General features: G+C 54.0%; 1 protein-coding gene across 1 annotated transcript in view; it reads left to right on the top strand.

Moving 5' to 3' along the window:
- Positions 1–15160, top strand: part of AGAP3 (ArfGAP with GTPase domain, ankyrin repeat and PH domain 3) — a 130081-nt gene that overhangs the window by 79273 nt on the left and 35648 nt on the right. Inside the window, 2 exon segments of the mRNA XM_084281385.1 lie at positions 2488–2592; positions 7750–7918. Coding sequence (XP_084137511.1) covers positions 2488–2592; positions 7750–7918 — 274 coding nt within the window.

The following is a 15160-nucleotide window of genomic DNA, read 5'->3' as shown; positions in this document are numbered from 1 at the left end:
AGCAGTGGTGCTGGGGAAGACGCTTTGTGTCCGTGGTAGGCCAGAACCAGGGCAGAGCGGCCGAGTCCTGGCGAGGGGTCTGGCAGCCTGCTCCTAGGTGCAGGACCTGGCATGAGTCCTGCTGGAATCCACGCTCTTCTCAGGAGCCCAGTTTGCCAAGTGATACAAAACAATTTGTGTTAATGACCGGTCACCTCCAGAGATTTACTCTGTGCAGTTTCTATGTTGCCTTTAAGTTTCCTGTTTTCGTGCTTTCCTTGGGCTCATTTAGGGAAGATGTTGACTAAATAACATGAATCAAACACAGGTTGGTTGGACCTATATACAAATACTTATGCTGGACATGGATTTGCCATTTCTGATTATTTGTCTTCTCATTTGTGGTTATATTTGGAGACCTTTCATTTGACCAAAATGTTTTTACTCAATGCATTAATGGCTGTATGGATTTTGTACAGTTGGATTTTAATGTATGTGCTGCTCAGTTAACATCCTAAATAATGCTGTGTCAACACAGCCACCATTGCCATCAGGTATTGTGATCTTACCGAAAGCAGAGCCACACTTCTCTGATGACCTATTTCCACGCTGATCAGCATTAGTTACACTGCTGTCCCCTCATTCTTTGCTGATCACTTCTTGTGGTGGCTTTTTGACCGTTTTGCCCAGTGTAAGCGTCTGGCTGGCTGGCCACAATTATAAGGGTCATTGCTTTTCCCCTTGCAGATCTTGGCAAGGCACGAGCTTTTGGACTGCTCCTACGTTTTAAGGCATGTTAAAATCAGCACCTTTTAAACACTGCTGAGCAAGCTCTTCGGCTAATTCTCGGAGCTCTTGAAGGCAAGGGATCAGATCCTGCCACCAAAACAGTTCAGCTCCCACCACTCTGCTTCAGCTTCCCCTTGTACGAGTAGGAGGCTTTTCCTTTTCACACTGTTTGCTTCCCAAGCACTGAGCATAAGTGGTCATGGAGCACTTCTGCCTTTTCTGCATCATTTATCGCCGATTTCATGGTCATGTCTGTGCAGCATTGTTACCCCAGCATGTGCCAAACCCTACATTGTTTTTGTTGTGTTTTTCCATTGGGCAGGCGCAGCGGCCTCAGTCTCTAGGCAGTGGGATGAGGCCCCCAAATATGCCGAGGCTGGCAGGACAGAGACAGTCTGTCCAGGTTTTTGAGGAGGTGCTGGCCTGGGGCCCAGATTTTTGCCACGTTAGGAACAGCCAGTCTTGACGTCTGCTCAGACAGTGCTTTCGGAGAGCCCAGGCCCGGCAGTCGGTAGATGCAGTTTTTTTCCCAGACTCTTGTTATTCATCCATACTTTTGTCCCCATGCTGTCCTTTCCTCCCTGCCAGCAGAATACTTGATGTTCTCCCCTCGATCCGTGCTCCAGCACCCTTGTGCCTGGCTTGTTGCTCTGTCTTCGGTCTCCCTCCCCACCTCCAGTCTTACCTGGTACAGTGTCAGGCCCTGCTAGAGGCAGATGTCCTGGGGAGGCAGAACTGCGATGGGGAGGAGGTTACAGAATCATGGAATCAGAGAATATCCGAGTTGGAAGGGACCCACAAGGGTCATTGAGTCCAAGTCTTGGGTCCCCAAAGGACCACCCTAAAAAAAATAATTAAAAAATCAAAAAGCGGATCATATCTGAGAGCATTGTCCAAATGCTTCTTGAACTCTGGCAGGCTCAGTGCCATGACCACTTCCCTGGGAAAAGGTTAAGAGGTTGCAACTTTGAGTGATGGTTCAGATCCACGGGTATTCATTCTGGGTTGGGCTGGTAGGAAGAGGGAGCTTTTGTCATACGTGAGACCTCAGGATTGGTCTCGTGTAACCTCCTGACGGGGAAGTGGGGTGAACAGACACCTCAGCTGCCCAGGACCTGCTCTGCCTCTGAAGTGTGCCCCTCGCTCCATTTGTTTGACACCTCTAAGGAAGAGCAACCCAAGCAGGCAAGGGAATATTTATCCCTTGTGAGACCCACATATTGGAGTGTTGTTCCCTTGCCTGTCCTAAATTATTCTTTCATTGTCCATCCACCAGTCTGTGCTTTTTACGACGGGAGGTGGCCTGGGAGCACTGTGGTAACAGATCAAGGATTATCAGCTGGTGGTGAGGTTAGCTCCTGCCTTGTTTTGTCACTGCTCTTCAGCATCAGAAGAGGTGCCCAGAGAGAGTGGTTTGGGACACGAGGGTGTGTGATAGATCCCTCTGAGGACCTGGGGTTCAGGACTGGCACGTGGAGACCCTCATCTCAGAACGGCAGGGCTGTCTGGGGATACATGCTGGGGTTGGTGTGGGGACGGCTGTAGCCCTTTTCCTATGAGTCCCAGGGAAAATGCTGTTGGGAGACCAACCTGGATGTTTCTTGAGTCTCGATCTTTGTGTCTTTTCAAAGATCAGTCTCCTACAAGGGGTGACTCTGAAGCTGAGTGGGAAATACCCAGATGAAACAAGGTCTAAGACTCTTGCTGCTTCTCTTTTAGGGCATTCTCCTGAAACGCAGTGGCAAGTCACTCAACAAGGAGTGGAAGAAGAAGTATGTGACATTGTGTGACAACGGGGTCCTCACCTACCACCCCAGCCTGCACGTAAGTACTGCACGGGAGCTGTTTGAGGAGCAGGGTGGGACAGAGCAGGCTCTCCTTCGTGCTGTGGCTGCTGCTGCAGGTCCTCTCGCAGATGCCACAGTTGCAGAGTTGCTTGGAAAGGGTTTGGCAGCCAATGAAAGCTGCTGACCCTGAGCAGGAGGTTCAACACGAGCCCTCAATAGGGCAGGCTTATACAGCAGAGTTGTTTTTTATCAGTCTGGAGAAAAAACCCTTCCCTTTCATGAAGGCTGTCTCTGCTGTGCCAGGCTGGGTGGGAAGAGCTGATAGGAACATGCTCTGCACAGAATTATGCTCAGTGAATGCATCTTGCTTTTCTGTGTTTCCCCTGCTCAGTCCATTAAAGCAGAGGCTGCTGCCTCCCTGCATCCGGGGTGAGGAACAGGCAGACAACTCCTTGCAGCCACATCTGATGGTGCCATTTGGGTGTGGAATAATTTTCCTGGCTGCTAGGTATTGGGTAATGGAGATGAGGTGCCTGTGCAGAGCCTGCCGAGCTGAGCTGTCACTCGATGCATCTCTGATCCTCTTCACTGCTTGGCTCAGGCACACAGCTGCCTCCCCATCCATCTCTGTCGCCTCCCCACTGTGGGGCTAATGACTTCTTCCCCATTCCCTCTTGAGCACAGTTTGCTGCTGAGACAGTGAGCCGCGGACAGACACACCTGTGACACCGAGACCACAGCACCCTCTGCAGAGGACGCGCTGCAGCGGGGCGGCCGGGGGGCGCGGGGGGCACGGGGCAGGGCTTGCTCCCCGGGCGGCTGAGTGGGGCAGAGAGCTGGGAGCTGCAGCTCCTGTGCTGTTCAGTGCCCCCAGCTCCTTGTGTGTCCCCGATCTCCTCAGACACGTACGTGTTTGGGTGCCCTGAGCCTCACAGGCTTCCTCCTGCCTCTCTGGTTCGTGGGCTTGTGACACGGAGCCTTCCGACCCTAATAGCCTCATGCTGGAAAAAGCAGTCATTGCATGTCCTTTCCTTAATTCAGGAAAGCTGTAAAAACAGTTGTTTGGGTTTTGTTTGTTTGCTTGTTTCCTTTTAGTCTTTGTTCCTTTTACCATATGGTGTGGTTCTGCAGTTCCCTAACTTTGCAACCCCATTTTTTGGTCTTTATGGACCCAAACTGGGAGGGAATGACTGCTGCTGTCTGCTCTCTGTGCGTGCTCACACACGGGTATGGTTTATCAGGTTTCTGACATCATAGGGCCATGGTTTAAATCATCTGTGGAGGCAGAGTGATTTTTGGGATGTTGTTTAACTGCGCTCAGCTGATGCCGCTGCACACTAGGTTTGTCTGCTCTTTACACCGTTTGTTCCCCAGAGGGTGATCTGGTTTGATGTCACTTGCTTTCCTTAGTTTGCTTCTTCAGTGTTTCATTTCATTACGGTGTTGCCCCAAGCAAAAATCTGTTTTACTTCTCCCTGATGCAACTGGTGATCCACAACCCATTGCTAAGAAAGGTACAAGATGGGCCTCTCCGCCCCTCGATTTCACCAAAAACTCTGCACCTTGCACCAAAGTAAGTAATGCCCTGTATGTTCCCCTGTATTAGGGGAACTTGTGGGCCACAGAAAGCAGAGCTGCTTGCTGCCCAGCTCTGACTCCTGCGAGGACAGGAGATCTGTGTGCTCCCTCCTTGGCATTGCCTCCCTGAGAACAGGGGAGAAGATGGATGGCACCCACAGCTGTGTTGTGGTTTTTGTGGGATGTGGACAAGCTCAAGCTTTGGTGAGCAGTGTGGGGCTCTGCTGAGCACAGGCTGCCCTGCCTTGCCCTGCCTTGCCTCGCTTTCCCTCTGGGTGTCCAGTGTACGACCAGCTTGGAGGGCTCAGATGCAGGAAGGCAGCCTGGAGGAAGAGGTGCTTCGGAAGATGTCCCGTTTTCTAGTGTGAGTTAAGAGATGCTGCGGTGCTTTTCTGTCTCCAGTGGCATGAAGCAGGTTTCCATGCCCTTTGACAAGATGTCACAAGCAGAGCACGTTAAGGTTGAACAGCCTGGGGCAGTAGCAAAACCTCTGCTCCCAAGGAAGGGCGTGTGCTGCTTTGGCACTCCCACTTGTGGCAGCAGCTGTTGGTCCAGCAGGCGGCTGCTAAGGCAAGAACAGGTATATGGGATCCTCAGTGGAGGAGGCACACGGCGTCCTGAAGGGCCCTGAGCCCTGTCGTGCCCCTTTTCCTGTCCTTGCTCAGAGTCAGCATGTACTCCTACATGCCTGGAGGCGGCAGAATTCAGGGGGCAGCAGAGGGGTCCATGAGGGGATGGCTGAGCACAAGGGGAAGAGGGTCGGAAGAGGGTCTTTCCCAGCCCCTCTCAGGATGTTCAAGCCCCAGAGCATTTCTGTGCTGCATTTGTGTTCCCAGTGGCTTTTCCTTGGCAGGATTCAGGGCAATCCCTGCCTAGGCATCTCTCCTCTTCCGTCTTGTGTCTGTCCTGTCCCTGCCCCACGTGGGATGGGAGGAAGTACCACAGGGGTTAGCAACCTTTTATTTTTTATTTCAGTGGGGATGTCTGCTCCACATGTGTCTGTGCCCCACTGGGTGAAAATTGCAGCTCTGACTGGGTCATACTTCTAATTTCACCACCCAAAAGCTTCCTGACAGGGCTATTCATCTGCTTTTGAGTGTTTATCACTGTCCTTGCTTCAGGATCTGTATCTCAGCACCTCCCGTCCCACTTTGACATGTGCTGACTGGGACTCAGGCTGAGGCCGTGGGTGTGCAGAGACGGGTTGATGGGGAGTGCTTAGGGAGCTGTGTCCAGCCCTGACCAAGTGCTCTGCGACTTGGCAATGGGAGCATGTCAGCCTCGGCTGGAGGCTCAGACCTGTGCTCGGGTCCTCGGGAGCTGTGCGTCCCTGCTCCCTGGTGCTGCCTCCTTTCTGGAGCAGGCGGCAGCTTTACAGGCTTTGCAAGCAGGACGTCTGCAGCTGGAGCTGTGGGCAGCAGCTCTGCCTGAAAGTAGAAGTGGCTGGGGGCCCGTTGGCTGGATTCAGCACAGATTTCCTCATTGCATCTCTATTTCTCTTACCTTTCCGCGCGTGTGTTAAGCGACAGGGAAAGAACAAGTTTTATGAGAAGACTGGTGCAGTTTCGTATCACTTCCCCAAAGCCTTGGAGAGTAAGTGCTTCTGCTCGTGAGGAAGGCGTATGTGGTTCAGCCCAGCTTCACTGGCCAGGCTGTGCTGTGCTGCACAGAGCTGGAGAGAAAGCATCTCCCATTTTGCAGCCAGTGGAGCCATTCACACAATCACCTTCTGTTAATTCTATCTGCAACATCAATTAAATTGTTTGTAGAAACTAATTGAATGTGGCTTAATCACACATCTTAATAGCTTTCCACGCTTTGAACTCGTTGTTAATTCCAGTAATAAAATGAAATGAGAGAACTGGCTGGGTAATTAGCGAGGAGGCTTGGGAAGAAATTGCTGTTTTATAGCATGTAATAAAAGCAGTGCGCTGGTGACCGCTCTCTCCGGCAGGCAGCCGGCTAGCGCAGCAATTGTGCTGAGTTAGGGAAAATCCTCCAGCCCCTCCGAGATTCCCTGCCCAGGGGTGACACCGGGCTCCCACCCAGCCAGGAGCAGCTTGGAGAAGCGTTCGCCTGGGATGGTTTTCTAGGAACTGCCCGGGGCACCAAAGGGCACGTGTGTGTCTTGACTGTCTTTTAAGGTCAAGTCACCCAGCAGTGGGAAGCACAGGAGGGTGTGCTGCAGAGCCGCCACGTCTCTTGGACATGCACTGAGAGCTGGGTGCCTTCACAGGGGTCAGCAGAAAGAGAAGAGCTCAGAGCAAGACCCTGAGGTGCTGCTGAGCAGTGGTAACCCATGCAGACAGCCACCTGAACCGCAGCATTGCCTGCACAGCCCTCTTTACCCGCTTCTTGGAGTCCAGGACTGGGGGAACGGCTGCTCTTAACTGATCTTCTTCATGCCTTTATCTCCAGTTTGGAAGCAGACAATTTACACAGGCACCAGCTCCAATTTAATCCTCTTGGTGACCTCCTTGTGAACTGGAGCAAGCCCAATGCTCTCTGCGGCAGCTGCGGCCTCACCCCACACGGTTGCTGCCTCTCATCTCCCCATCGCAGTGCGAGCCCCTGGAGCAGGGAGCCAGAGCGCCTGGACCCCACGCTGGGGTGAGCCCGGGGAGCTCCCTGCAGAGCCCACGGGGCTGGGCTGCCGCTCCCAGAGAGCCAGGCAGGGCCTCGGGGCTCTGCAGAGGTCACAGTGCCCTGGTCTTTCCCATCCAGGTGCATGGGGGGTGCTAGGGGAGGGCTGCAGCATGCTGCGGGGCAGGGGAAGGGGTGGAAGAAATGGGGCAGGACACGGCGCTCAGGACTGGCCACAGGTCTGCAGGCTGGTTTTGATTAAAAGGTGAGGTACTTCTAGGAGGCAGAACAACATTCACAGTCTGCACATGGAGTTCTTGGCTCTGCAGTAGCCTTCCAGAAGGAAAGGTGAAAGCACCAAGTCTGGGGTAGCTTAGAGCCACGTAGGTGAATGGATGAGAGAGTTGTGCTGAGCTGTTTTTTCTGGGCTTGAATTTCAGTAGCTGGGACCTGAGAGGGAATTTCTGGTTATCGCATTACCTGCACTGGTGTGGTACATTGTTAGCAGCTACGTCTGAGTGTTGTGATTAGAAAGACAGCGAATGACAGGAAGGAAGAACTGCCTGCCACCGATGTGCTCTTCTGCACCATCTAGTCAGGTTTTCACAAATGGCCCTGTCATGGCCTCTGAGTGCCCCTGGCAACGTCCCAGCCTCGTTCAGTGAGAGCTGACGGGGTCTGGGTGCTGGAGGCGATGGCTGGTGCTTCCCTGGGGCCAGTCCCAGCTCATCATGGGAAGGAGGCAGATCGGTGCCCAGGCTTTGCCTCCGTTTTGTCAGAAGACGTCTGGCTGCGGACGCTGGCAGAGTCACAGGGTCTGCTGCTTCTGCCCCACCTGGCTTGGTGCTTCAGTGCAGTGCAAGGAAAGCAGCACGTGCTGAGCTCCCGGCACCTCCAGGTTGCTGGCTGTTAACCAGGAGCCACGTCGATAGTTGGAGCCGGGTTTTGGCTTTGATTGAGTGAGTGAGAGGGGAGCTGAGAGCAACTGGCCAGGGCAGGGCTGATCTTGAATCTTTCCGCCTCTCTGCTGCAGGACTACATGCAGAACGTCCATGGGAAGGAAATCGATCTGCTGAGAACCACCGTGAAGGTACCGGGCAAGCGGCTGCCCAGGGCAACGACGGCGGCAGCGCCCAGCGCGAGCCCCAAGGCCAACGGGCTGGCAAAGGAGCGGAGCAGCACGCAGCTCACGGGAGGCACAGGTAAGAGCTGGTGTGGGTGCAGAGCTGGGGCCAGCCCGCGCCACTGGCAGTGCCTGGCTGGGCTGAGCCAGCAGCAAAAGCAGTTGTGGAGATTCTTGTTGTCACCGCTCTCTGAGTGCCTTGGAGGGGTGTTGGCATTGCTGTGCAGAGCTCAGGTAGGCTGCCCGCTGGGGCTGCGCTGGGAAGTGTACGGGACAGGAGGGAGTAACAGGGCTCTAACTACCTGCACGAGCTCCCTGAGAGGAGGCAGCCAGTCTCATGAGCTGCTGTGCGTGGAGGGAGCTGGTGTTCCCTAAAACCAGGGAAACCCCTGCCAGGGATGTCTCCTGATCCCTGGAAAGTTCTGCTCTCTTCCTCTTGTGGTCCCCTTTTCCTTCTCACTTTTCCCTGGGGATGTAGTGATGTGAGGGGAGTGTTTTGTGAGTTCTGTTTTTCCATGCACACTTAAGAGGCACAGCTGCCTCCAAGCGTGGGGAGAGGGAGGGGGCAGGCCGGGGGCTCCGTCTTTCTCCTGGAGCTTGTGCCATGCTGCCTCTGCCCCTCCTGGCCCAGGAGGTATCACACCCTGCCCCAGGGAGGTATCAAACTTAGAGATGTCCTTCCTGAACTTCCAGGGCATCGACAAGTCTCTGCTTTGTCCTTGGGGTACCCTGGCCCAGGACAGAAGGTTTCCTCATGCATTCTTCTTCCCAGAGCACTGCTGGCAGTGGTCTAATAGGGCAGAACATGAGGATCTCTCCACTCTGCAGAGTAACGGGGAGGTGCTGATAACGCTGCTGATAATGGAAATCCGTGATAATCTGGTGCTGTGCACTGTGCCACGGAGAGGGGAGTTGGGTCACCCCATCCTGGTTTCTGCTCAATGCTCCGCACCCTGGTTGTGTCGTGCGGCTGGGCCTTGGCACGGTGCTCCCAGCCCTGGGGCCTCGTGGACACGGTGCTCCCAGCTCCAGGGCTGGGCCTTGTGGGCTCGGGTGCAGCTGCAGGGAGCACCAGGAGCTGGCTGGGGTCCGCAGCATCACGCTCAGCACAGGCAGAGGCACGTGCTGCTGTCGCTGCCTTCACGTGGTGCCAGCTGTGAACCTCTCTGAACCCATACTGCTGGTTCTGTAGAGCTGGGCTTGGTCTGCAGGTCACATAAACTGCCAGTGAATGACTGCAATTACTCTATTTTTTGACCAAGGACATGCAGCTGAAAATTCTGCCTGTTTTCTGCCACTTCTCTCCACTATTCATTGTCATTTCTTCACCACCACCTCCGTACACCCTCAGCATGCATGAGTTCAGTAACAATTGCACGTAGCACTTCTCAGACGCATTCCTAGGGTGCTTTGTCTGATGCTCGTACTTACAGAAGGTTATCAGAACTGCAGCAAGAATCAAAGACAGAACACAGAGAAGCTTCTGGTGATGTCAAACCCAGTGTCCGTGTCACCCTGTGTCCCGCTTTCAGCAGTCATCTCAGCCCTGTTGGGCTCACAAGAGCAGATCGAGATGTGACTTGATTACTGATCCTGCTGCTTGGAAAACCAATGCCTAGAAGAAAGCTCTGTGCGGGGCCTTTCGGCCTAGTTGATAAAGTTTGAGGAGATGCAGTGTCTGGAGGCTGACGTTAGAGCAATTTAAACTTGAGAGGAGATGTAGTTCCCTTACAGGGAGGGTAATTAAACATGGCAGTGGTTTATCTGGGGAGCTGGTGGACTTAGCACTGCTTGAAGCCTCTAAAATGAGATTAGCTATCTTTCTACAAGTTATGCTTTAATCCAACTTGCATGTGTAGCTGCATGCATGCGTGCAGGGGATCACACTGGGTAGGTACAATGGTCTTCCCTGTGATCTTCCCTCATGTAAAAGCCATGCATTTGAGAAGCCCTGGTCACCGCCTTTTCCCTGGGCCCCTGAGCAGAGCATCACTACCGTGCCACCCAGAACACACGTGTCAGCACGGACCCAGCATTAAGACAGAATCTGAATCAGGCTTTTTGTGCCTTGGCTTTGGGTGGTTGCCTGCAGTGGTCAGAAAGGTTTTTGTGTTGTGTTTTTTTTTTTTTTTTCTCCTGGTACACAAATGGTAAGATGTTTTCTGAGAATATTTTTCAACTTACTCTCGTGCCTCATGCCTCCAAGACTTACTGCAGCTCACAGTTCAGTCACCATGGTAAGTGCTCTGACATGATAGAAATCTTTGAGGCGACTCGCTCATAGCCTTGTGTGATGCAGGGTGCTGGATTTGGGATCAGTAAAGAACCTGCCCTGCCTCAAACTGGCAGGGACTGTGCCCCTTTGCTGCCTGTGGGACCAGGAGTGGGACTGTTACTGGGGTCTGCTGAACATTTCTCTTCTAATACATGTTTTGGTCAGCTGGAGCATCTCAAAATTTCCAGTTTTCCACCAGTGCCTGGAATATTGGTGGATTTGATCAAAGTTTTGGAAGTTGGTTACTGAGAACACTGAGGACTCCTGGGCTGTCCTGGCAGAACGGCCTCTGCTTTTCTGTGCTTTTTTCCCCTTCAATTTCCAACTAGGATGTCCTCTTAACCTTAATTCCTGTATGAAATTTTATTGGTAAAGAGACAAACAAGAGGCAGGAGAGTAGCTGAGATCCAGCATAGGACCTGTTAATAGGTTCCGAGCTAGCTAGGAGCAGGTAACCAGCAGTGGTACATGTAAGGTTGAGCAGGTGAGCCCCTCCACGTCAGGCAGTCCTGCAGCGTGAATGGCTGCCGTGGGACCCCTGCGGGTTGCTCTCTGTGCCTGATGCAGGCAGTGCAGGCAGCACAGCGTGTGGCGTGAGTCTGAGAAGTGCCTGGGCCAAAGAGGGGAAGCCCAGCACCCAGACGCCGAGAACGTTTTGGATCTGCCTCCCCGAAGCCTCTCCCCTACGTCCAGTTGTTTCAGCGACACCTTCCTGTCCTGTCGGTTTTCTTTGGATCCTTGTTGCAGACCACACCGACCTGCCTGATCCTTTGAAATCAGGGTTTGCCCAAGCCAGCTGCCGAGCTGTTGGGTGCCCCTGGCGTGGTTCTGGCTGTGGCAAGGAGCCTCCTGGAGAGCACCCGGAGTGCAGCGCAGGTCGGGACCTTCCAGCGTGCAGCTTGGCACAGCCCTGGGAGGGAGAGCCGACGTGTGGGCAACAGCTCCGTCGTGCCACTGGGCCTCAGGACCAGCATTTGGTGCCTGGTGGTGTGTGTGTCCCCAGGGACCTGTCTGGGGCTTGCCGTGGTGGGGCCGTGCCCTGGGGAGGGCTGGCACAGGCAGGCTCTGTGCTGGGCAAGTGGGAGCAACCAACCTGTGCGCACTGCTGTGCAGCCAGGCTGGTGCAGGATTGGAAACAAAGGCCCCAGTGGCTCCTGAGTCCCAGTGTGAAGGAATCCCTTCAGTGGCACAGATGTGCTGGGGACAGGGACAAAATCATTTGTGCCTTAGAGCCACCCCTCCTGTGCTCGGGATGGGAGGGTGCTGGATGTACATGCTCCACCTTCCAGTAGTCACCATCACAAGGCTCACCTGATCAAGTGTCCTGCACCATCCTCCCTCCTCCAGGAAGCCCAGTGGCCTTATCCTAGGAGACATGTGGGGAAGAAGGGGCACATGGCACTGGGTTCCTCAAAAGCTGCAAGTGCGCAGGGAGAGGGAGAGAGAGAGTGGGAGGGAGGGAGGAAGAGGGGGAGAGCTTCCCTTCATGCATGTCTCTGAGCAAAACATCTCGTCACCAAGATGAGAATATATTGTGGCTGATGTGCATGAAGGCTAAGAATATGCTAACGGTATCAGTGATAAGCAGATAGAGAGAGTAAATGTTTCTTGTGATTTGTAAAATGTTACTCTTAATACAAAAACAGTCCGGTAAGTGCTTGGAGTAGCAAAGGGACCAGCTCCTCAATATGATGTTAGGGTTGCACAGGCACAAAACGGGAGCATAGTCACACCCTGCTAGAAGGAGAGTGACACCATGGACAGCCTAAGGTTACGTGGAGAAGCACACCAGAGGGGAGATGAGGCTGTTGTCAGCTTCTGTGTTGGCGACAGGATCTGGATCAGTTAGCTGCCTGGTGCAGGGAGGGGTTGTGTGGAGCTGGACAGGGGCTCAGGCACAAAGCGATCTTGCTGGGTGATGCCGGCCGTGTTACTGCTTTTACCCTTTGTGGCAATTTCTTTCTGGACTTGGAGTGAAAAGTCAGATGTTTCAGTATTAGTGAATCCTCTCACTTTACAGTTAAGCATTCCTTATTGCTGGGGCAAGATGATCGGGATTGGAAAACTGAGCGTGTTGCACGTCTGGAGGTGGCGAGTCAAAACGGAGCGGGGAGCACTGGCACCGGGGGGAGACCTGCGGGTGTGAGACGGGAGGAGAGCCCGGCTGGCTCCTGGTGAGGCCTGAGGGTCTGTGTGAAGGTGGCCAGTGCTGGTGTCCCTCTGGCAGGCACCACTCGGCACCCTTCCAAACACACCTGAACCAACAGGCTGCCCTTGCTGTCAGATGCTGATGGGGTTCAGCACGAGCCTTGCCATGGCCCCATCCATGCTGCTCTGTGCAGCTCTGCCTCTGCCCCTGCTCTGTGTCCGTGCCATGGGCCGAGCTGATCCTGCGCAGCCCCAGCCCAGCTGGGGGGGAGCTGCTGCCCCCCTGCTGTCCCCCTGCCCAGCAGGCAGGCTGCTCCGGGGAGGGGACGCGGGAGCAGGCGCTGCTTTGCCGTGCTGGCTCTGCTCATCATGGGGCAGGAACAGGTCCTGTGGAACAAGGCACGTCCTTAGGTGCATGGCAATGTGCATCGCGTGGCCCGTGCCAAAACTCCTCCTCTGCATTGTCCAGCTTTCCATGTCTGAACTTCATATTAAAAGATCTTTTCAAGATATTTTCTTTCTCTTTTTTTTTTTTTCCCAATTTTTTTTTTTTTCTGAAAAACAGATTTTGTGGGCTTAACATGCCTCAGCAGTGGATTGATGCCACTTGATCCAGTGTGGGTCTGGGTCAGCTGAGTGCTGTGTCCCTGGCAGAAGGTGGGTGTCAGTGTTTGCCAGCCAGATGCTCGGCTGTGTCCTGAACAGGTAGGGCATGGGATGTAGGAACGAGGCATCTGTTACAAAGCCAGTGGATGTTGCTCCTTTTTTCCTGACCCCTCTTCTGCCTGTGCTGCCCTCCTCTGTGAGCTTTTCCAGCTCCCAGCCATTCCTCCCTGCCTCCCTCTCTTCCTGGTGACTCCATCTCCTGCTCGTTTTACCTCTTTCCCAGTGCTGTTTGGCAGCTGGCGATGGGCACCCCAAGCACCAAAGAGGCATTGTGGTGCTCTCGTTCCCCACACCTGGTGCTACAGCACTGGGTGCCAGGAGAAGCAGTGGCAGCAGTCGTCCTGCTCATGCTGCAAACCAAGCTGCATGAAAAAAAGGCACATATATTTATCCTGTTCGTGTCAAAGCCTCACAGAGACTTTGAAGAATCCACCTACTTATCTCATTTTCTACAAATAGAAATGAGACCGCCAGAAGCACCTAGGTTAGTCAGAACATCCCAGCGTCTGGGTTTCTGGGTCGGATGTGTCCTAGACTTTCTTTGAACTGCTCGTAGAAGTTCTTCCCAAGTGGTGAGAGCTGTGGAGACTCCCAAAGTCTCAAAGAAAAGGCACCAGTGGGTGCTGGTCTTTGGAGAAAGTTGAGAAAGGGTTCTTGGCAATTACTGCTCGGTACTGTACACCCTCGGTCGGGTGAAGTAGTGCTGGCTATGCTCCAAGGATTTAAACTCCTGTTCCTCTTCACAGGGGAACGTTGCTTCTCCCACTATTCCCCAGGGATCCCCAGATGAATCTTCTCTGCAGTTCAGCAAGCTCACCCTTTCTGCATTTTTACCCTATCTGTATCTTACTCACTACGTGTTTCTGGCTTGAAGAATGAAGGCAGCTCTTGTTTAGACTAGATGAAAAAGTATTTTTTAGTGGGGAAGGACAGATGGTAGCACAAGAAAAATATAGAGACAACGTCAATCATCATGAGAGGCTGGTCCCAGCACAGCTGCAGCCCTGAGCTGTTGATTTGCAGAGGTTTGCAGGGACTTACTCCAAACCCAGTCAACTCAGAGGGAAAATGCATGCCTGGAAACGTGGTACGTGCAATGCTGGTGCACAGGCTTATGTACACACTTCACATGGGCACCAGAGCACGTGAGCCTATTCCTTGGCACCTTATTGGAGCTGGGTGGTGTAAAAGGATGCCAATCAGCTGGACACTGGAAAACCTGCTCCCAAATTAGCAGTTGAAGTGCAGGGAAAAATCAGCAGATTGCTGAGGTCACTGTGAGCAGCTACATGGAGCTGACAGCAAAAGGCTGCCTGATTCTCGCAGGCAGAAGCAGTGCAGATGCTCCACCTCAGGCAGAAATGCTGAGCTCATGCAGCAGTCCCCAGTGAGATGTTCTGGGCTAGGTGGCTTGGAGATGAGACCAAAGAAAGAGTGCGTGAGCCAGAGCAGGTGTTGGGGAGGAGGGTGGATGGGACAGCTCTGCCTGTCCTGCACGGCGGTGGCTGTGTGCAGGGCTCCCCGGGAGCCTCCCAGTTTGCTGCCAGCGTGGGAGAGCAGGGATCACGCCTGTGCCTCGGGGAGGGCCAGCAGGAAGCTGAGCTGTGCCAAGCCTGCTCAGTGCAGGGCACGAGTCTTATGTGTGGGGGGAGAGCTGGAGGGGCTGATGCCACTTGGTGCTCTTCTCTCTGAAGAGCAGCCACGTGATTTGTCTTGTCGAGTACCTCGGGGCAGGCTGCGAGAGATCTCCTCCTCCTTTTCCCCTCCTTCCCCTCCTCCTCCTCCTCCTCCTCCTTTTCCTTCTCGTCCTCCTCCTCCTTTTCATTTTCCTCCTCCTCCTCCTCCTTCCCCTCCTCCTGTAGTATTGGTTCTGTAGCCCAGGGAAAGCCTTTTGAGCTTGTCTCTGGTGGTGGAGGCTCTGCTTGGGGTGCACGTTCATGCCCCACGCCCTCGTTTGCCCTGCAGTGACGAGGACCCAGCTGTCCTCTGGCTGAGCTACGAGTACCTCCATCAGCTCTCAGCTCCCCATGATAGAGACAAGCCGGGCTGCTCAGGCACATGCAGCCGAGCCCACCGTGAGCCCACTGTGAGCCCACCGTGAGCACCCCCGTGAGCACCCCGTGAGCACCCCGTGAGCCTGTCCCTTGGGGGCCGGCTGGGCAAGGGGAGCTTGCACAGGAGCCTGTGGGAGCCGTGCTGGGGCAGGAGCCAGAGCCGGGCTTCCACACAGCT

Source organism: Netta rufina, assembly GCF_964035555.1.
Source record: "Netta rufina genome assembly, chromosome: 2".
In the NCBI taxonomy this organism is placed as follows: domain Eukaryota; kingdom Metazoa; phylum Chordata; class Aves; order Anseriformes; family Anatidae; genus Netta; species Netta rufina.
Note: the sequence above shows the minus strand (reverse complement) of the source record. Positions and strands in the feature narration are given on the sequence as shown.